Source organism: Podarcis pityusensis (assembly GCF_964106645.2).
Source record: "Podarcis pityusensis genome assembly, chromosome: 15".
Taxonomy (NCBI): domain Eukaryota; kingdom Metazoa; phylum Chordata; class Lepidosauria; order Squamata; family Lacertidae; genus Podarcis; species Podarcis pityusensis.
The window spans coordinates 20,853,147-20,874,732 of record NC_138040.1 but is presented as its reverse complement, the minus strand read 5'-3'; the positions used below and the strand labels follow the sequence as shown (position 1 = coordinate 20,874,732).

Sequence of the window (21,586 nt, the reverse complement as noted above, 5' to 3'; positions counted from 1 at the left end):
ACATAGCCCTGGAACTCTGCCCTAATTATTAAATGAGCATTATGGGAGAGGGTGCCTTTTAAATATATATAAAAGCAGCATTGAACCAGGAAGCTTCAACGTCCAAAGTCAGCACCAACGTCTATCCACTATTTGGAGCTGCCTCCCCTGGCTCATCTCAAACGCCGCAGTGAATGCATCGCCCTGAGATCTAACCTATTTCAAATGTATCTATTGACTTTGGGCCCCGGGGGACCTTCTTACCTCTTCATCTGTGCGGATGTAGTTCACACCGTCTGGCTTCGCTGGAGTCTTGTAGCTGGAAACAAGGAATACACAATTTACTTGCGGCGCGGAAAGAAGGCTCTTAGTTAGATCACTGGTTTTCAAGCATCTGTTGCTGGGAGGACTGTGTGTGTGCTCCCTCACATGATTTTACCTATGTATTTATTTAGAAGAGATCGCAGGGAACATTACAAAACTGCAGGGTAAAATGCATAGGCTGGTCTGGGGCTCAGAAAGGACGCACCGTGCTCTGTACCTGCAGCTTGAACTCTTACAAGCCAGGAGGTCCAAAAAGGTTTCCCCATAATGGCAAATCGAAAGGGCCAAAGTTTCTTTCCATTGCACTGAAATAAGCAGACATGACTTCTGAGAATGCCCATTTGGAGCAATACTAAAGGAGTCCAAGGAGAAGGCAAGACAAAATGCCGACAGGAGTGAAGTTGGGAGGGACGGGAAGGAGAAAGAAAGGTGTGGGCACTAACCCGCCTTTCAGGCAGAACTTGGTGGTTTGGTAGCTTGGCATTTGGCTAGGAGAAAATGCTCCCTGACCCAAGAACAGCCCTGCTGAGCTGTGTGCTCTGCACAGTGGGCTCATTTGTACCTCACGCTCAGCAGACCTGCACCTTTGAACAGCTGCATCATGGGAGAACAGCTGGGGAAAGCAACTTTTTCGAGAGTTTAGAAGAGTTTGTTTCTGTCTTAGTATTGATTATATAAAACCAAATAACACACACTTCCTGCTCTTTGTGTTATGTATATGCTCTGCGATTAAACAGAAACATCGAACTGAAGATATACCCAAGCTGGAGCACTTCAACGGCTGCTCTAAGAGCAAGGGTGATCTCCAACTCTTAAACCCCGGCAGCTCGGAAGCCTGAGTCAGTTTTAACAAATTAAGATGGGAACAACGTTATCTTTCTCCGGTCACTGCCCCGGGGTCTTCCTTTTCCTCGGGTGTCATTTCCTGTTGTGACTAATTTTAAGCCATCTGCTCCCTTTGGGCTCACTCGCTACTGCAGCTGGTCGCAGGAAAGTTGCCTCATTTCACGTCACCCAGCAGATGCAGTAACGGGAAAGCTGAGCACCAGATGACAGAAATGAAGTCAGGCGTCTGAGCACAAGGTTTCTGCCCAGTGCCAGTAAGTTAAAACTCCTGTGTTCAGAAGCCATGGTGTAAAACTGCACAGGCATAGATTAAAGGGCACAGGGGCCCTGCATCTCCATCCTGCCTTATTTCACTTGTGTGCTCCCCACATCCTGACCAGAAGCCCTGGTTCTCTCAGGATGGGCAAATCTGCTACAGTCAGAGCTTATCCCCCAGCTTCGAAAATCACCATCACCCCCATTTCTTTTGAAGAAGGAACGTGAACACCCACCCAAAAAACAAGGCTGGCACTGTCTTCACAGGGAGATGCTTCATCACAGGTCAGACAACTTGTCCACCTAACCTAGTATTGCCAGCTCTGGCTGGCAGTGTCTCCCCAGGGTTCTCAAGTAGAAACAGACCTTTCCCATCAGCTGGCAAACAGATCCTTTTAAACTAGAGATTCTTTGAACTGGACCTGAGACTTCCTGCATGCAGAAGAACACACTTACTTCCGGGTTTTGCCGCTCATGCATGCGCAGAAACGCAAGATGGCGTCAGGCGCATGCGCAGAAGCGGTGAATCGCAACCCGCGTGTGCTCAGACACGCCGCTAGGGGTTGCACTCTTTTCATGTTGCGAACGGGCCTCCGGAACAGATCCTGTTCACAACCAGAGGTACCACTGTAGCAATATCACCAAGGACTGCTTCCTTTAATGTTTCTCTCCATTCAAAGTAGGGAGAGTAGGCCATTGCTTGTGCTTCTGTCGGAAGGCAGCTGCCTATGTGAGCTGACTGTCCTGCAGCTGTTGAGAGTGCCCCTTTGTTAGAATTCTTTTACCTTGTGTAATGAGCGCTCAGTTCATTGCACCAGATTTGAGGCATTTGCTCTTTAAAGCAGTTGGCCTTACATGCAACCCAGTCCCATGTGTGCATGCAGATTGGCTTTAATCACATGGTCTTTCGCTCCCTCTGCTGAGAGAAAATCACCTGGGGGGAAAGCAGTGAGATGAGGAATCAGTTGCTTAGGCTTACCTATTTCCATTTTGCTTGTTGTTCACAAATAATCCCTTCCTGTATGCGCAGCAGATTCCCACCGTAGTCAGCAATAGGACAGCAATGACCACCATGACCCCTCCAACAATCCCAGCAATGTTAAGGTCATCTGGAGGAGAAAAGACAGCCATGAACATCCAGCCCCTCCCTGTTTGCGGGGGAAAGAATGCATCCTGAACATCAGCAAAAAAACACCCCTGCCCCACTTCCTAGACTCACAGACTTCCATCTCCATCTCCTCGCACCAGGCATCACCCACGGCATTCGTCGCTCTACAGGTGTAACGGCCCGTGTCTCCTTTTTGCACTTCGCTGAAGACCTGCAGGAATACAAGTTGTGATTCCCAGTAATAGGTGGTATTTATGAAAGCTTTCCCCAAGCACTCAGTGTGTTTCTTGTACAGTACATTCTGTGAGACTGTACCCTTTCAGAATGGGGTGGGGGGTGGTTGGAGGGGGGAGGTCACATATTTGAAGGCTCCTTCCATCAAAAAAACTCCCTGTGTGTAGAAAAAGCAGCGCTTAAGAGAGAGGAAGGTTTAAGCCTAGCATGCTTTCTGCATACAGGGACATTTTCTACATGAAGAGCATAAAATAAATGCATACCCCTCCCATTTCCTTTGCCTCCATTTCCTTCCTCTCATCTCCCCACTGCACTGAATTATATACCAGGAGGGGCTGTCCTCTTGTGTTTTGTAAAGCACAAGGCATGCCTATGGATGACAGAGTAATACCTCCCCCCATCTGCATTCTGAAATGGCACGGTCCCAGATGTCTGCACCACATGCCTTTCCCCCCCTGAATGTGTAAACTGGCTCTGAACTCTACCTAGAGAATTAGAAGCTACAAGCGGGGCCTGAAACAGAAAGTGGCAGTGTGTACCCTTCCTCCTAATGGGAGCATTCATTTTCAGGGATCCAGACATTGAGCTGTACCCCCTTTCCAAGGCATTCCATTCCATTTCCAACAGCTGGTTTTCTTTTCCAATTGACAGGCGAACACTCCAGGGCTACTGACCATGCTTAGTCATCAGTCAAATGCTTTCCCCAGTTTTTGTATTTCTGGATACCTCTGGGTTCCACAGAGCCTTGCTGGTGATGCCTCCCTCCTGCTTCTCAGTGGTCACTCAAGTTCACCATTATAAAAATTGATGGGGCTGAGAGTGAGAGCATAAAAAGCCGATCTGCAGGGAATGCAGAACATTCCCCCAGCCTGCTAGGTCCATGGAATGCAGGGAGCCCCAGAAATGACCTGGCACTTTGACTGTCTCTACTTGATATGAATAATGGAAGCATTCCCCGTGCTGTGCTAGGCCGGTGGTCCAGGAACGAACCAGCAACCGGTTCTCCCCTGGCAGAAAACTGCTGAGGAAGCCCTCTCTTGCCAAAGTGTAAATTGAGGCTGGCAGAGGACATCGTGAGTGCCTGCTGAAGGGACAGAAGTGTCTCCTACGTTTTGTATCTATATTTAGCACTTGGAAGAACTACTGAACATTTTAAGGAGGGAAAGATCAAAGAGAGGCTGGCAGCTCCTTCGCTCTCTTCGTGTGCAACGTTGGGAAAAAGGTGCTCCGCTACAAATGCTAGTGGGGTTATAGCATCAATTAGTAAAATGGAGAAAATGAATGCCGGCGGGGAGGGCATTTTTTCCTCTCTTGTTAGTGACTGAAACTCAAGAGTAACGCAATGAAACAGGCAAGCATTAAGGAAATCTTTCTCTCCTTTATTTGATGCACAATTAACTTATGGGAGTCGCTGCCACAAAATGAGGTAATAGGTTGATCATAGATGGCTTACAAATAAAAGGACTGGCCAAACTAGTGGAGGGAAGGACTATCGTTTAGCTATTATGATAGCCTAATGGAGCCTCCAGGCTCAGAGGCAGTCTACCTAGGAATACCAGGATGCTGGGGACAAATAACAGAGGAGGAAAGGTGGTCTTTGCCATCCTGTCTGTGAGCTTTCACAAAGCATCTGCTGGAGCAGGGAGTCCTCATTGTTTGAGGCAGAATACTGGACTAGATAAAGGTTCACTATGAGCCACCAAGGCAATGCCCTGCCAGTTCCCTCCAGACCCCAAGTGTGATGAGTTGTATATCAGCCATTATTGCTAAGGTTTGGCCAGCTTGACATCACCAGCTCCCACTAGGAACACAGGAAGTTGCCTTATACTGATTCATGCCCCTAGTCCACTTAGCTCTGTATTGTCTACACTGACCAGCAGCATCTCTCTAGTGTTTCAGACAGCGCTACCTGGAGATGCCGGGGCTTGAACCTGGTGCCTCCCACATGCAAAACAGATGCTCTACCACTGAGATACGACCCTACTCCAAAAGCGAAACACTGCTCTGAGTGACAGTCATCAAAGCAGCAACTTGAGTGCCTATATGGTTCTTTGGCCAGGCTGGGTAGAGCTGAAAGGGCCTGAGTGCAACAACATCTGGAGGGTACCAGTCTGTGAAAGGCTGACCTAAACCGTAAGAATAAGCCATTAGTACAAAGAGCTTTCTTTTAGAAACAGATTTTCTTTTCTTTTTAATTTCTGAATGAGTATTCTACATAAAATATAACAGCACCCAGTCTTGCAGCATTATAATATGCGTTCTGGTACGCATTAAAAAGGTAACGATTTCTGGAAAAAGGAAAAAACTCTACAGAAATAATCTCTCTCCCCCCCCCCCCCCCAGCATCTGTTAATCTAGCAATTTGTGCTATTTCTAAAGTTCTTAACTACCATCCCAAAAAGGTGGGCGGCAACACCATATACCATCATTCAGTCAGAAATGAATTTGCAGCCACCGAGAAATAATATATTTTAGGTTTTGCGCTTGAAATGAGCTGGTTTCTTAAGAATAAGCATATTTCTTATTAATGATACTAATTTGCCTCTGGATTTGAAACTTCTGTGCTCCCTTGCACACTCAAATGACACGTTATGCAATAAAGTGCCTGGTAAAAATGTATTTTGGATTTATAGGACAAACTGAGGTGCCTCTAAAATGCATGAAGGGGCGCTATTAAAATGGCTGGCTGCCCAATTTTTTGTGATTTTAAAAAAAAATATTGTGGGGAAAGATCCAAGTGTTCAAGGCCAGATGGTTGGTTAAAACAACAACCCCGCTTGGCCTCAAGTTTCTGTCACCAGGCATAGAGAAGCAGACTGTTTTCAACCGTGAACCATCAGTCATAAATGTACAAACTTCCCATCCCTTATATGAGAAAGCAGGTGCACATACCCAGCACAGACATCATTAAACAGGCAAAAACTTAAGCCAGACCAACTGCAAAGCAGGAAAATGAGTTGCTACCATCTTCCTGCTTTGCTTTGCTACAGCTCTCCTCTGAAGGGAGTGGAGTTGGAGTATCCCTGGAGGAGGATGCTGGATCCACCCACAGCTGATTTGCAATAGCTGGCCTGAAACCAGCCTTTTGGGTGGAGCAGGACGTTAAAAGGGGAACAAAATAGTTGTTTTATCTGCTAATTAGTGGGTCAGAGCATTGTTTGTTTATTATCTGAGCGTAGTTTGTATGGCAGGTGTGTTCTTTCATAAATGTTAACAGTAGGCAATATATTGATGATGTATTGTACAACCCCCCCCCCCATTCTTCCCTTCCCTTATGGTATTGTGGGTGGTTGTCGCTTGGAGACCTTGGGGTGAGAAGCGACTATTAAGTTTAATAAATAAGTTAATTAAACAGTCCCTCTGAAACTCATTTTCCAAGAAAAAAAAAGATTCTGCAAATCAGGTATGTCTGGGTACACATTTATGCACATCAGCTTGTGACATTGTGAGCATCATAGGTAAAGGTAAAAGTAAAGGTAAAGGTAAAGGTGAAGGACCCCTGGATGGTTAAGTCCAGGGGGATGCCCGTATGTCCCCACTCCTCACTGAAAATTTCCATTTCAGTGAATGTCTGAACAGGCTAATAGCATTATAGTTAGGGGTGAACAGAAGACCATCCAATTCAGGGGTGGCTAAACTGTGCCCCTTCGGATGTTGCTGAACTACAACTCCCATAATCCTTGGCCACTGACCGTGCTTGATAGGGCCGACAGGACTTTTGGTTCACAACATCTGGAGGGCACCAACATTGGCTAACCCTGATCCAATCCAACATGCTGCCCAAAAGATAGGACAATCCACCCTTCCTCTGCCTGCCTGCCTTCCGCGTGAGACTTACCAACGTGCCCGTTTTTGTGTTCACAGTGAAGGAGGAATTCTGGAATTTGGAGCTGGCTTTGGAGTCAAGAGGCAAAGTTTCACCATTACGGTACCATTTGTAAGTTGGTTCGGGGAAGCCTTCCTTTTCCTGGCAGTGGAGAGTAGCAGATTTACCCACGGGCACTGACTGGGGCACTCGGCACTTTGGGGCCACTGGTTTCACTGTTGGGGAAAGAGATGCCCACTAGGTAAGTCAGATTGGTTAATCATTTGCCACTATTCACATCCCACCCAACATGTGTTTCATTCATCCCTTCATGCTGAATAGAGTAGAAGCTAAACCACTCCAAGTCGGTTACAAAATAAACACAAAGAGCACCACTTCAATGAACACTGCAAAAAACATGCACAATGCTTGGGTGTGGTTTTGCCCCCCAGTCTTGTGAGCCAGAGAGCAGGGAAGCAACAGAGCAAGGCAGAGACAGGCCACAGCTGCAGGCCTCACTCTGCGCTGTAATTAGCCCCACAGATCACACCAAGCCGGCTCTCAAGAAGCATGATCTGAGAGGATTGGGAAATTGGTGATTGGTTGTTTTTAGCACATTATAAGATCAAGCTGCTTTAAATAATAACAACAATAATGGCTCCCTGCTCCTGGTCTCAGAAGCTAGGCAGACATCAAGGCTGAATAGGGGACCAACATAGCAAGCTTGCCAGGCATCAACTGCTGTCTCACTGTCCATTGGGCATCAATCAGCCCTTATCACAAAGCGACAGAGCAGAAGTTCTGCAGCTGAGCTCCTGGGACTTCGGGTTAAGAGGATTCTCAGGTGACAGGGCTGGGAGAAACCTCCCCTTGAGACTGGGAAGACTCTTCTGCGTAAAGTAGACAGCAGTGAGTTAGAGAGACTGGTAAAAGGTACTTTCATGTACTCATATATTTCTCCTTCTCCAAAGAATTTATAGCTAATATATTTTACATTTTTTAAAAAGCTGCACATCTTAAGGGGAAATGCATTGAAAAGCACTGGAAAAGCTGCAGTTTATGGGGAAATTGCTCACAAAATGTGTACAATTAAATGCAGGCTTTTTGTGCCTTTTGAAAAATCTACACATAACGGGATGTGCAGGTCTATGACTGAGCGCCAACGGGAATGAAACAGGATGGAACAAAGCCATTCCTAGCACCAAGTGATTTGAACAAAAGGCATCCAATCCCTGTGTACGTGCACAATGTGGGGATATCTAGGCTTATACCATGAACTGTCAGGTTGATGTTGATCTCAGCTCCAATATGTGTGTCTTCAGGAGCCGCAACCTCGCACCGGTAGATGCCTTTATCTGCACGGGTCACATTGTGGATGATCAGTGATGTCCTCCCATGGAGCTCTGCACGGTCCACCCAGTCTCCTACAGAAAAGCAAGGAAGAAGGGTGGAAGGTGTCCCCTGATACATCTGGCCCCCTGGAAATCTTAGTTAGCCCTCATAGCTCACAAAGCCTTAAGTGGAAATGGCAAGAAGTTCTAGGCACCCATCTGCTTTTTTGAAACTCTGAACAGAAAGTTGCTCGGGGTCCAAATGAAACCTCAAGAAGAAAATCACTGCAAACATTTCCTACCCTGCATCTTGTGGTCAAAATACACGTAGCTTGTGTCCTTGCCCGCAATTTTCTTCCATTCAATCCTAGGATTGACTGTCTTGGTGGAAGTGATGATGCAGGAAAGCTCAGCACCTGCAGAAGGAACACACACAAGCACAGATTAAGAAGGAACATCTTGTCATTTACGTAGCCTTTCCAGGGAAAAGCCTCGCTGGGTGAAGCCAAGAACCTCGCCTTCCATCTGCCTCCCAAGTGGAGAAAAATCTGCTGAAACTCAGAAGCTGCTGGACGGGAGACTGTGGACCTGAGCCAGCAAGTGAGCAGCCAACACAGATAGCAACTACTGGGAGAAAATACAAAAACAGTAATCTAGTTCATGCCAACAATTTCTTGCAACTGGCTGGACATGCTGGGTGTGAGGTGACAGAGAGGGGTGTCTCGTAAAAGGATCAGAGGGTTGGGGTTTTGGAGAAAGTGTGTGGGGGGGTGTGGAACTCTCATTTTATTATAACATTTATGTATTGCCCATTAAATGCATAGGAGCCCTGATGAAGTTGCAATTTGGAACTGTTTGGTTCCTGCAAGCACTGGTGGGGTTGGCCAGCGTGGTGCCTTCTAGATGGTGCTGGTCTACAGCTCCAATTATTCCTGACCACGGGCAATTCTGGATGAGGCTGATGGGAGGTTGAAGTCCATCTGGAGGGCACCACATTGGCTGCTCCTGTCCCAGTGAGTAGTTTGATGGCACCTGACAACGTTTGGCACTGAAGCAAAGCAGGATCAGGCCTGGTTAATATCCGGGTGATTACTGGCTTTCCTTACCATCCAGTTCTTCGGAAGGGTCATAACTCAGTGAGAGAACACATGTTCTGCATGCAAAAAGTCCCAGGTTCAAGCTCTGGCATATCGGGCAGGGGCAAGGAAGACCTCTGGTTCAGTTTACACACAAGCCAAGGCATGACTTGGTGCAGAAGCATAGACTCCTGGAGAGTAGATCACAGTAACTTCAGCCTTCTTCCAATACTGCATCTGTTGCACTGCTGTGAGCTAAGCATTGCTTTGGCCTAGGCTGCCATCCGAACCCAGGCTTGTGATTTGTCCCCAACCCACAACAAACTTTGGTTGCAGCTTGTGGTTTATCGGGAACAAGACGAACCATGAATCTGGTTTCGGCCTACACGCTAAGCCAAGCCATGGCTTGGCTCACAGCAGCAGCAGGACCAAAAGGGGAGCAAAGCGGCCACTATCTCCTTTCCAGGAGCCCCCACGTTCGTGCTAAGCTGTGTTTCGACTTTCTTTCAGAGACTGTGAACAGCCTCTGCCATCCAGTGTAGACAATATTAAGCTAAATGAACAAAAGTATTGACCACAAAAAGTAGCTTCCAACGTTTCTTTGCCTTGCCACACTTACGGTAAAATTCCTGCACCACGGGGTTCAAGTCAGTGGAAAACAGCTCTACGGCCAAGCTTCTGTAGCCTATGAAAAACAAACAAGCGGCAGCATAAGAAACAAGAAAGGCACCTCATACATTTCTGGCCTGGAAACATTCACTTGAAGCTCTGCACCACCCCATCAAATCCCTGGAAATGAAAAAAGGGGTGAGTTTAGCAAAATCTGATGTAATCCTTGCTGATCCACCTATTCAGATTTATATTTAGCTGGGTTAGGGTGGTGGTAGTTATGTACAATTATATGATTCTGCTCTGCAACAGGTGGCCCAATACTAATTTAATAGAAGATAAGTGATTGACTTCTCTTCCACTTAAAGATATACTAGCAGGAAAATAATTGTTCTACAATATGTCATCAACAGTTCAAATTAGACCTCAGCACCTGCAGGGTGTGAAATAGCAGTCTGTGCACTGCATGATGCCTTAGGTCTTCATGCATGTGCATTTATATTGGGTGTGAAATGTTGTTTAGCCTGGCAGACCAGGTCCTTAGCTTCCTTTGCTGTGCAGCTTAAGTTTAAGCCATGCTGCAAAGGAGGATCCCAGCTGATCCAAGCAAGGCTTGATCACAGCCTTCAAGCCCGGCTTTTGGCGGGAAAAGGTGGTTGGGACTGATAGCTGTTGGCATCCAACAACATCTAGAAGGCTCCTCAACCCTTGGTTACAGGAACCTGATGTAGATACCTCACTGAAGCTAAGAAGGTCTAAGTCTGCTTATCTAGGAACCCCAAGTATACCACCCTTTTGTTCCATCATGGTAGAAGTGGGATGTAACAAATGAAAAAAAATGAATTAGAAGATGGAAGCAAAGAAAGCAGCCAGCAGTGTATTATTGTAGGCTCAGCACTTCAAAAACAGGCTCCAGGCCACACAGAAGCTCCTTTCATTCCTCCAGCTTTGATTCCAATCTACGACTTAAGAGAATCTGTCTTTTTTTATACCCTCACTTTCCTCCCCCTTCTGAGGTAAATACATCTCGCTAATCCCAGCAAAAATCCAAGGCATTAAAGCAACTCGCTGAAAAGAAGCCCCAGAGTAAGCAGAGGAAAATCCCTCTGAACTCCTCCTGACATTTTTACAAAGATGTCACCACAGAGACCAGGCAAGGAGAGAGGGCGTTTTGCTCACTGTATTCCATATGTCCCCTCCCGGAGGGAGGCTGCCAAGCAAACACTCGCTTTTCTGACCTAAAGAGTTGCATAGTGCTTTTTGGAGAGCTTGATCAACTTGCCAACTCCGGTGGTGAATCTGTGGTGAAATCCCAGCAAGGGGGCAGGAGATTTATTTGTGTCCGGCATTTCCTCCTAAGAAGCTCAAGGCAGCCTAGTTGGGTATCTTTCCCCTCCTCCCCTCTATTTATTTGCACAATACCCTTGTGAGGTAAATTAGGTGGGGCGATGTCTTGATCAATTGTCTGAATCTGGTATGGCGTTCAGATCGCGATACTGGTTGTCAGACAATTTGAACTGGCAATGCATTGCGCCAGCTCAAATGGCCTGCAGATGACAAAGGTGCAGAAAGACAGACAGACAGAGCCTGAGAAGGTTGTGGGTGAGCACCTTCTCGGGCTCCGTCTGCCTGCCTGCACCTTTCAAACGTCACAAGTCTCTTCTTTATTTTTGCCACGAACAGTCCAATATGACTTATCCTCTGGTAATAATATATGTGTTGTCCAATAGCTGTGAGGATGGAGTGAAGAGCCACTACTGCAGAACACCCCAAGCCCTACCTAGCGCAACCTGAGAACCTCTAAGGCAAGGGAGTCTAGCGCTGCTCGATCTCCGGTTCCTTCAGTTTAGAGCACACCCAAAGTGTGACAGAGTCACAGGATCACTGGACATAGTACAGCTCATTGCTCTTTTGGCTGCTGCTCTGTGGGCAGCGCAAGCGCCTTTCAGAGAGAGTGAGTGATACAAATCAAGGCATCCAGGCCGTGTCAAAGTGGACACACATGGACATCGAGGTTTTTTTGCGGCCGCTTGCTCCAGCAACTGCCCTGTGGCATTGAAAGCACTGGCACGAGAACACAGACTTGTCCCTTTCTGCCTGGATCCACCCCAAAACCACAGCTGTCAACCTTCCCTTTTTTTGCGGGGAATTCCCTTATTCCAGCGCCGTTTCCCGCTGCTATCCCGGATTGTTAGATATCCCGTAGACTGTCCCCGGGGCAGGTGAGGCTGCTGATCCCTTATTTTCGAGGCTGCTGATGTCTTATTTTCAAATCTGAAAGTTGATAGCTATCCCCAGAACGGAACAGTTTTTGAACCAGCTCTTGCATGGTGCTACATTTGAAATTACTCTACACTGTTGAGCAGGCCAGCTCTTACCTGCTCCCAGAGGTACTATCTAAGCTTAGTACTGACAGCACCCAGCAAATAATAAGTGTGTTGCAGCCCCTCCTATCAGATCCCATCTAGGTATTGGGTGCACTGCAAAGATTACAGGATGGATCCCTTGTTCAGGGTCATGGCAAGGATGAAAGTCGGGGGACCCACCTTGAAATATAAGATGCAATACATAAATTAATGTAATACATAAATTAAAAATTCTCACTATGGACTGAATCACCCCTTGCTCAGCAAGAGCAAAGGACTACCGCTTACAAACGAACAACCACATAGGAAACAGAAAGTCACCCTGTACACTGATAAGGAGTTATAAAAAGCCCACCCTCCCACTACAGCCCAGCAGCTTCAAGAAAACACCCCATCCATCTTTGCTGCAATTACAGGACACCCACACTTGCAAGGTATTTATTTTTACCACCCACACGCAGCAGCAGGACACAATCAGAGGCACGCGTTTCTCGCTGCTTGCTTGTGATGAAGGCAAGGACCCCACAGGGCCCTGCCAAACAATTAAAAAAACAAAAACCTGTAAACAGGTGGCAAGACACACATGCAACAAGAGAGGGCAAGAACCTGCCAAGCAATGAGCAAAAAGTTTGTTGTGGCATCCTCCTCTGCTCCATCTCCCATCCTTCCCTTTTCACATACATATGTAAAACAAAACAAAAAACAAACTGCCTTGCTGAACCCACCAGGTTAAATCTCCAACTACAGCTGGCCAGATGCTCCGAAAGCTCATTAGCAAGGCATGTGGGCAACAGGCGCTACACCAGCCTCATCTGACTCTCCTTTTGCAAGCAGAAACTCCTCTATCAGCATATCTTGTACTGTCCACCCTCCTTTTTTTGCTTTTTTTTATTTTGTTAATGCTACTGCCTCCTTTCCTCCCCCACCCATGCACTAGGGTTGCTGATGGGAAGCAGGAGGGATTGGGCAGATGGCAACAATAAGGGTCAGCGGCCGGAAACATCAAGGGAGACAATGGATTTCCCCCCAGTTTTGTTTAGTTTTCTCACACACAAACACAGCATTCCCCTAACCGGGCTCGCTGGTTTCTTTTTGTACTCTGGGGTGAAAAAAATCTGAACATCCAGGATCAGGAGAAAGGAAAATTCCAATTACATGCAAGAGAAATCGACCAGGTGAGTGTCAGTTTTGGGTCACACCTGACAGGATCTGAAACGGGGCTAGTAGCTCTTGGTGGAAATCTGCAGTGGGGGGGGTATTTGGGGAGGGGCTTATTTCACTCTTCAGACGCCCAGCCAGTGAAGAACCTGGGGGGGGGGGGGACAAAGATAATGGGGGCACTTCCACCCTTTTTGCGGGTTCACACACATACATGTCAATTCCTTGTGGTTTACAACATCCAGTGGTGCCTTGTATATGTAAACAAGCCATCCCTGTGGTGTAGTGGTAAATTTCCAACTGCTCATCATGCCAGCCCCCACAGCCAGGCCGTTAAAGAGAGTCCAAAAAAAAATTAGGCAGATGTGCTGATATGTTGATGCATGCACACAAACAAGATACACACCTAAAGCACAGCAGCACATAGCACAATATCCAGTTTATTAGGGTCAGTAGACTGCAATCTTAAACACAGCGGTGCTTACTTCTGGGCTGCCATAGGTTCAACTTGAAAAAACACATGGAGCTTCAAATGTAACCTTTAGCTTTTAATTGGAAATGCAAACCATCTTGCAAAGACTGTTACTATTTAAGTTGGTAGCACGAAAGGAAATAAATGTACAGCCTCCGATTACTATTTTCTCCATTCTCCCAATATCTTCTATGCTCATCTCACAAACAACAGTAAAACTTGAAAGCCTCAATATCACCTCACTCATTTTCCAGGGCCCAAAAACTCTGTAAATCATCCCAATATTCCAGAAGATGCTCTGAAAGGTCATATAATCACTCCTGCTCTGAAAAAAACACATCCTGGAATCAGTGCCCCCCGCCCCCAGTCTTGCGATTGCAATCCAATATACCATTGGCTATCACAGTTCAGACACCATAAACGAAACGAAACTTTCATGTTACCTTCTAAGCAAGGCTTTTCGATTAAGGTAGCTTATACATTCATCTGCCAATCACCAAATGCATCATGAAGGACAGAGAAATCAAGTGTGAACTGACTTTCAGTCTATAAAAAGCAAAGGTAGCCATGTTGCCCCATAAGGGGCGGGGGGGACGGACCAAAATCAACAGTGGGGCAATGTTTTCTTGCCCAATTGCGGATTTTGGAAGTTTTATCCATTATAAACTGCAAAAGATGTCATTAGTCTGCTTCAGCTCAGATGGGCAAAATGCATTCCTGCCTGTGCCAGCATTTCCCAGGATAAACTCTCTCACACACAACAAAATGCGAAAGCGGAATGTCTTCAGTTCAAGGACAATGATCCTGTACACTTCTGGCCTCTCAATATTCGTTAGTGGGTGCCTGAGTTCCAAGCAATAACGAAGGACTAAAATGTCAACGTTTAATCCCCAATTCCTATGCGTACTAACCTCCTGCATCCCTATTTCTACCCATCACAATGATGGAATCGCAAAGTGTCAGTGCCGGGCTGCAAGGCTGCAACTTCTCCCTCTCTGGGGTAAAATACAAGATGCAAAGCTTAAAGGGGTCAGCATTCTTGGGCATCTGCCAATGCCTGCCCCGAACCCCCCTCTCGTTACATTTTTCTAACCCTTAAATCCAATCAGCGTGAGGCAGCTGGGTCTAGCCACCTTTCCATTTCCCACAATGTCCCTGTCCTAGCATCACTCTGGTACATTAGTAAAGCTGCCACCCCCTACAGGTAAGGCTACGAAAGATAAGTTTACCCAGAGTCCGCAGCATTATTATTACTTTAAATCAAGAGTGGCAATACTCACTGGCATTAATCATGTTCAAATAACTGTGCACACATGCACATACACATTTTGTAGTGTGGGAATCAAAGCTGGCCCATTCTCACGTGAGGTGGTAAAAAACACAGGTCTTGGGGTTTGCACTGCAAAATTACATGCCCCTCCCCCAAGCTTTCCGCAAATACAGTGGTACCTCGGGTTAAGAACTTAATTCGTTCTGGAGGTCCATTCTTAACTTGAAACTGTTCTTAACCTGAAGCACCACTTTAGCTAATGGGGCCTCCTGCTGCCATTGCACCGCCGGAGCACAATTTCTGTTCTCATCCTGAAGCAAAGTTCTTAACCCGAGGTACTATTTCTGGGTTAGCGGAGTCTGTAACCTGAAGTGTATGTAACCTGAAGCGTATGTAACCTGAAGCGTATGTAACCTGAGGTACCACTGTACAAAATCATATTGAAGGGAAGAGAAAGGGCTGTAGTGTGTGTGTGTGTGTGTGTGTGTGTGTGTGTGTGTATACACACACGCATGCAAAGATCTTTTCTGGGCTCTTTTGTTGTCTGGAAAATATTACAAATCAGATATTCATGCCAAGAACCAGAAATCCATCAGAATAATCTATGATAGGAACACCAACAGCAGGAAAAGAAATTGTTAGGAAACAAAAAGAGCTTTCAAACTGAAAGAACTTGGGAAAATGAAAAGTATTTCCTACTCAGTTGTGGACCCCACCCCGCCTGACACTCCTATATTAGGGCTGTGTTCCCTGCCAGAAATCCCATAATTAGTCTAGCATGAAAGGAGTTAAAAACTGCCTCACCAAAGCGAAGTCAAAACAGAGCATTTAGCAATAGAGACAAATTCTTCCAAATCCTCAAGCTCCTTGTCCCCTTGCTCTCTCCTGCTATTTTTAGCCTAGTGTTTTCCAAATGTGCCAAGTGTTCCTTATGTTATCACTGTCAGAGGCCCCCTTTTCCCACAGTCACTCGGCTCGCGCCCTGGGATGAAGCAAAACTACCCCTGCATTCATGGTTCGGCCTCAAATGTTGAGGTGCCGTCATTCCTTCATTGTGAGCAAAGGGCATTTCAGCAAATCCACATCAGCGATTTGATCACGTTTATTTGACAGTTAATTCTAAATGCATGCATAACCCCAGTCAGCAACTAATTATTAACCTGGCCACGTTTTGAATTGTAAAGGGATCGTAGGAAGCTGAATTATACTGAGCAAGACCACTGATCTATCTAGATCAGTACTGCCAACACTGACTGGCAGCAGCCCTCCAGGATTTCAGGCAAGGGACCTTCCCATTCCTATCTTATTAATTTATTGCATTGCATTGCACCTTTTTCTCCAAAGACCTCAAGGCGATGTACGTGGTCCCTCCCTCCTCATTTAATCCCCACAACAACCCTGTGACGTAAGTTAGGCTGAGAGACAGTGAGTGACCCAAGGTTACCCGCTGAGCTTCGTGGCCAATGTGGAGATCTGAGCTCTGGTCTCCCAGGACTTTAACGACTACATCACACCAGATCTCTGGAGATGCCAGAGATCAAACCTGGGACTTCCTGCATGCAAAGCACTAAGTTGTAGCCTTCCTCAGGACAGCTGAAGAGCAGACACAGCTGCCAACTGAGTCATTCTCACACAAACTGAAGTGGCACAAAGGACTCTTCAACTCCCACCACGAACAGCAACGGTGGTTTTGGCACAGAGGCCTGCCTCCCTGCTTTGTGCATCACAGCTACGGAGGCTTGTAAACAGCATCTTGTTCTCACAGCGGCCAACCAGATGCCTGTGGCAAAACCTGCAAGCAGGACCAGAGCACAAGAGTCCTCTCCCATCATTTCCAGCAACTGGTCTTCATAAGCATTGCTGCCTCCCAACTGTGGAGGCAGGAGGCAGAGTATAGCTACTGTGGCTAGTAGCCATTGATATCCTTCTCCTTTGTGACATTTGACTCATCTCCTTTTAAAGCCATCCAAGTTGGTGGCCATCACTGCTTCCCATGGGAGCTTGAAGGAAGCTTGAAGCATCTCCACCTCCATCGTTCTGCCCGGAAACTAAGGTCCAGCGCCGAGGGCCTTCTGGCGGTTCCCTCGCTACGAGAAGCCAAGTTACAGGGAACCAGGCAGAGGCACCTGCCCTGTGGAATGCCCTCCCACCAGATGTCAAAGAGAAAAATAACTACCAAACTTTGAGAAGACACCTGAAGGCAGCCTGTTTAGGGAAGCTTTTAATGTTTAATAGGTTATTGTATTTTAGTGTTCTGTTGGAAGCCGCCCAGAGTGGCTGGGGAAACCCAGCCAGATAGGCGGGGTATAAATAATAAATTATTATTATTATTATTATTATTATTATTATTATTATTTCTTTGATCCGTCCTGAATCTTACAACTTTCATCTTCATTGGATGTCCATTGAGTTCCAGTGCTATGAGAAAGGGAGAAAAACTATTCTCAATTCACTTTCTCCATTCCTTGCATAATTTTATAGGACTGTGTTCTATAAAACGTGTTGGATATGACTGTTTTAATAAAATAAGATAAGATAACATAAGATAAGATAAGATAAAAATAATAAAATAAAATAAAATAAAATAAAATAAAATAAAATAAAATAAGAAGACAATGCAGCACGGTCGAAGCCTTGTTTGCAGTCCACGCTGGGAGCGATCGCTTTGACAGGGCTGGGCCTGCCCTTGCTCTCTCTCACAGCATCAAGTTCAGCAGAGGTCTCGACCATGTGAAATCACCACGCAATATTTGACATCTGTCTTTGACGGCAGAGATGCACGCAGCTGGGAATGTGGGCACCTCTCCCTTTCGGTTTCCTTTGCAGCCTCCGCAGCTGCGAGGCTTGAAGGACTGGCATGTCCTTCTTCTCTGTGGCGTTTTCTGCAATCTAACACAAAGGGATGCCCTTATGCCACATCTCCCTTGGCCAAGGAACTAAGGACAACAATGGGTCCTTCTATCTGGCGTCGGATCATAACGTCACTTCCGCCTCACAGGGTGGTGTGAGAGAGTTTAGCAGTTTTGCGGAGATGGCAACGTGCACTGTGTGGGGAATCACGGTCCTCTTGGGCCTCATAAAGAAGAACATTTCACCACAAGTTCTGCCACATGGCTGCACCTGCTGTGTGGTAACATTCAGGGTGGTGATTCAGACAACCAAGTTAACCCTGGAGGTAACCAGATCGATTGTCTGTATGGGTTCTCTGACAACAAGATCAACAAGAAGGCATTGTTTGGGCAGGCTCAGCTTTTCCCATGAGTGCAGCTCTCCATGGTGAGAAGTGGCACGTGCCAACATTCTCACTTCTGCTCCACTGAGCGATCTTTGTCCCATATGGAAGATGACATTCCAAACAGTCTGAGCTCAGATGCTACTGGACAGAATCCACTGTCGGCATCACCAAAGATACACTCCAAAGTGAAATGGGTGAAGCAGGCCATGTGAATAATGTATGAGCTCATCTGGTAAGGGACATCCTCTCCTTCCGATGGCCTGTCACATGTCAGAGCTCTCCTCTACTTGGAGCCCTCCTAGGAAAGCGAGCAGATCTGGGAAGCTCAATCTAATTATGAGGAGCTAATGAGAACCGACCTGCCCTTAAGATACCCAAGGCCGACTCCACGGCACTCGCGGTACAATCAGGGCACCTGACCTGGAATAGCAGGACAGCTCAGCAGGTCATATGGCCAAGGAGCCCAACTTGATTAGCGCTAATTCAATTGTGCCTGGGTGCCTTTCTTAGGCCCACCAAGGTAGTAGTTCTCATCCCCTCCCTTCTTTCTCCCCCCCCAAAATTATAATAGCAGTAATGTTTCAAGGTGCCAAAGCACTTCACATACTTTAAAGCGATCTGCACAACAACCCTGTAATGTACAAACTAGTATTATGATCTCCACATTGCAAGAGGGAGGATCATGGCTTACTCAAGGCCATTTAGCGAGTTTGTGGGTAAGGAAGGGCTGCCAGGTTTTAACTGTTCCAGTTCCAGGGCCTTCAACACTTGCTCAACACACAAAAATTAAGGAACTTTAAGCTTTCCTTATTATTTTATCCTCATGCCAGGAAAAGCTTTGTTCTATAAACTTCTATGTTGCTGTTAAAAACCGAGTTGAAGAGCTAGGAAAATGTTGGCAACCCTTCCTTTGCTGGAACAGGAGTTCCTCCTAGCACTAACACAGAAATTATGTCAAAACAGCTGCATTCTCACTACATAAAATAACTGCATGCCAGTGCAATGCAGCTACTGGCCGTATCTGGCGAAATAAAAGGGAAATTTGGGGTTAGGTGGCACAAAGCAGGGCAGGGCATTGAAGGAGTAGCAAGGGGCTGCCACAGAGGATTTAGCAGCAGATCCTACATTCCATTGCTCATGGGAAAATATGAAAGTGGGTGATAGGGCAAGTCTTTATTTTGAAAAAATAACCATCTCCAGAATGCAGATGGTGCGATGGGAATGTTTCAGCTGCTGCCTTTCTCCCAGTCAGGCAGCTGTTCAAATGTACAGGAGCCCAGTTAGGAAAGGGGTGGGAATATTGCAGTCAAATGGCAAAGGGATCGTGGTGGCAGAATTAAGCGATGCAGTTAGGTGGCAACATTCCACCATCTTCCTTTCGCAGTGGATGCTGTGAGGCTCCATTATACAGAAACAATGCAATGACTCAAGGAATCACTGCTCTATACCGGGTGTCCCTCTCTTAGCCACCCACCAGCTGCCCATTGGAGATGTCAATGAGATAAGTAACTACACAACTTTCAGAAGACATCTGGAGGCAGCCCTGTATAGGGAAGTGTTTAATGTTCGATGTTTCATTGTGCTCTTATATCTGTTGGAAACAGCCCAGAATGGCTGGGGAAATCCAATCAGATGGGTGGGGTACAAATAATAAAATTATTATTATTATTATTATTATTATTATTATTATTATTATTCCCTAGGTAGGGCTCGGAAAGGCTTATCTATGAAGCCCTAGAAAGCCTGCCTGCCTGCCAATTTACATAATTCTGAGTTAGATGGATAAGCAAACAGACTCCGTATGAAGGCAACTTCCTATTTTGCTTGCGACAAGGGCTGCAGCTCAGTGGCACACGCTGATGGTCCCAGGTTTGGGCCCTGGCAGCATCTCCAGGTAGCACTGAAACCCTGGGGAGCTGCTACTAGTCAGTGCACACAATACTGGGCAAAATGGACCAATGGTCTGGCAGCTTTCTATGTTCCTATCTCCACCTTAGTGGTGTGGCCGTTTTTAGACTGAAATGCGGTGTACACACACTTTAAATAAAATAAGAATGGCCTCTTTGGTTAAGAGGCCATCTGGCAGAGAGGAATAAGTAAGGGGTTTTTGTAATGCTTCGCATCCACCCCTTGCTTATCTCAGGGCTAGTAACCAAACCACAAGCAAAGGAAGTCTAGAGTAGGAAGAACGGTGAAAAAGTAGCCCACAGATACCAAATCGCAGCTTGAGGGAATGCAGTACAAAGTGTTCTGTACCAGACACAGAAAAGCAGAAGTGTGTGCATTTTATTTTTTTAAAAAAATTCTCCAGCTTTCCCCCCTTTCTTTTAAGAAAACTTCAAAGGGCTTATCCACCCCCCTTCTCCCAACCCCAAGTGGGAGAGAAGCTTATTAAATCACGCTGGGACTTTGGGTGAGGACAGCTGGCCTTGAGTCTGGCATATCAGAAGAGCCTTTATAGAGAGAGGAGGAAAAGAACACGTTAGCAACCAGCATCAAACACGCACAGAGAGTCATGCACAACACACCCACAGAAGGGAGGCATGCTCTGGCCCCAGGCAGGCAACGCACAGAAGGCTACCTCAGCAGCCAAGTGAGATAATCTAGCCTGGTATTCCTCTACACCTCCTTGATGGCAGAACGAAAGCATTACATTGTAAAGTCAAGGCTTTCCAAAGATAAACAGCCTCCATCTGGAAGGATTACAAAGGGCCTGGGCCACAGAAGGCTTAGAGGACATACCAGTCAGCAAGCTAGAGAAGAACTTCCGTTGCTTTCCTCAAAACAAGAGCAGAACAGGAGCAGGGAAAACTCCTGATTTCACCTCAATAAAATTAAGTCCAGCGGCAGCTAAGGTGCTTCCACTCTAGTGGGATTGCTATCCGCCGTTCACCTTCCTTTCTTTTTTGGGTGACTCCAGGATGCAGAACCTGCGACCCTCCATCTGCTATTGTCCTTCAGTTCCCATCAGTTCTGACCGCTGGCCAGGCTGGCTGGTGCTGATGGAAGTTGGGAGGATCACAAGGTGTCCATCATCCCTGACAAGATACCGTCATACAGTCATTGCTATTGTGGATTTTCTGTTCTCAGACCACCTAAAGCCCAACTATTTTTTTCAAAAGAACAGAAGGCCACAACCACCATGGGTATAAAAGCCCTTAGGGTTACTCTTCCAACTGTTTAAGAGGTAGAGGTTTTTGATTTGGCTTGGTAAATCTGAAGAGGCAACATTTTCCAGGTCAGGCCACTTGGGAATAAGGATCTATTCAGTGCTATTTTTCTAGAAAAAAGAGGTGCCAAAACTCACCATAAACATCTCCTTTTTTTCCTCTTATAATAGCAATGGCACCTACCTGAGAGGTGCTAGAACTCAGTTCCAGTGAGTTCTGGCTGGGTGAAAAACCTCTGGATTTACTCCAGAGTTGAAATTGATCTTCCAATTTGTTTTCTCATTAGTGATTAGGCTTTATGGTTATCAGTGGTGTTGGCCTGTAGTTTAAAAGAGCAATATATGTGGG

At 46.3% G+C, this 21,586-nt stretch overlaps 1 protein-coding gene across 1 annotated transcript in view; it reads right to left on the bottom strand.

The window, feature by feature from the left end:
• Window positions 1–21,586, bottom strand: part of JAM3 (junctional adhesion molecule 3) — a 40,404-nt gene that overhangs the window by 6,284 nt on the left and 12,534 nt on the right. The window contains exons 2-8 of the mRNA XM_080983739.1: window positions 9,578–9,643; window positions 8,185–8,298; window positions 7,823–7,975; window positions 6,585–6,787; window positions 2,624–2,723; window positions 2,384–2,513; window positions 244–298 (exon numbers count right to left, since the gene is read on the bottom strand). Of these exons, the coding sequence (XP_080839865.1) occupies window positions 244–298; window positions 2,384–2,513; window positions 2,624–2,723; window positions 6,585–6,787; window positions 7,823–7,975; window positions 8,185–8,298; window positions 9,578–9,643 (821 nt within the window). The remainder of the gene's footprint in view (window positions 1–243; window positions 299–2,383; window positions 2,514–2,623; window positions 2,724–6,584; window positions 6,788–7,822; window positions 7,976–8,184; window positions 8,299–9,577; window positions 9,644–21,586) is intronic.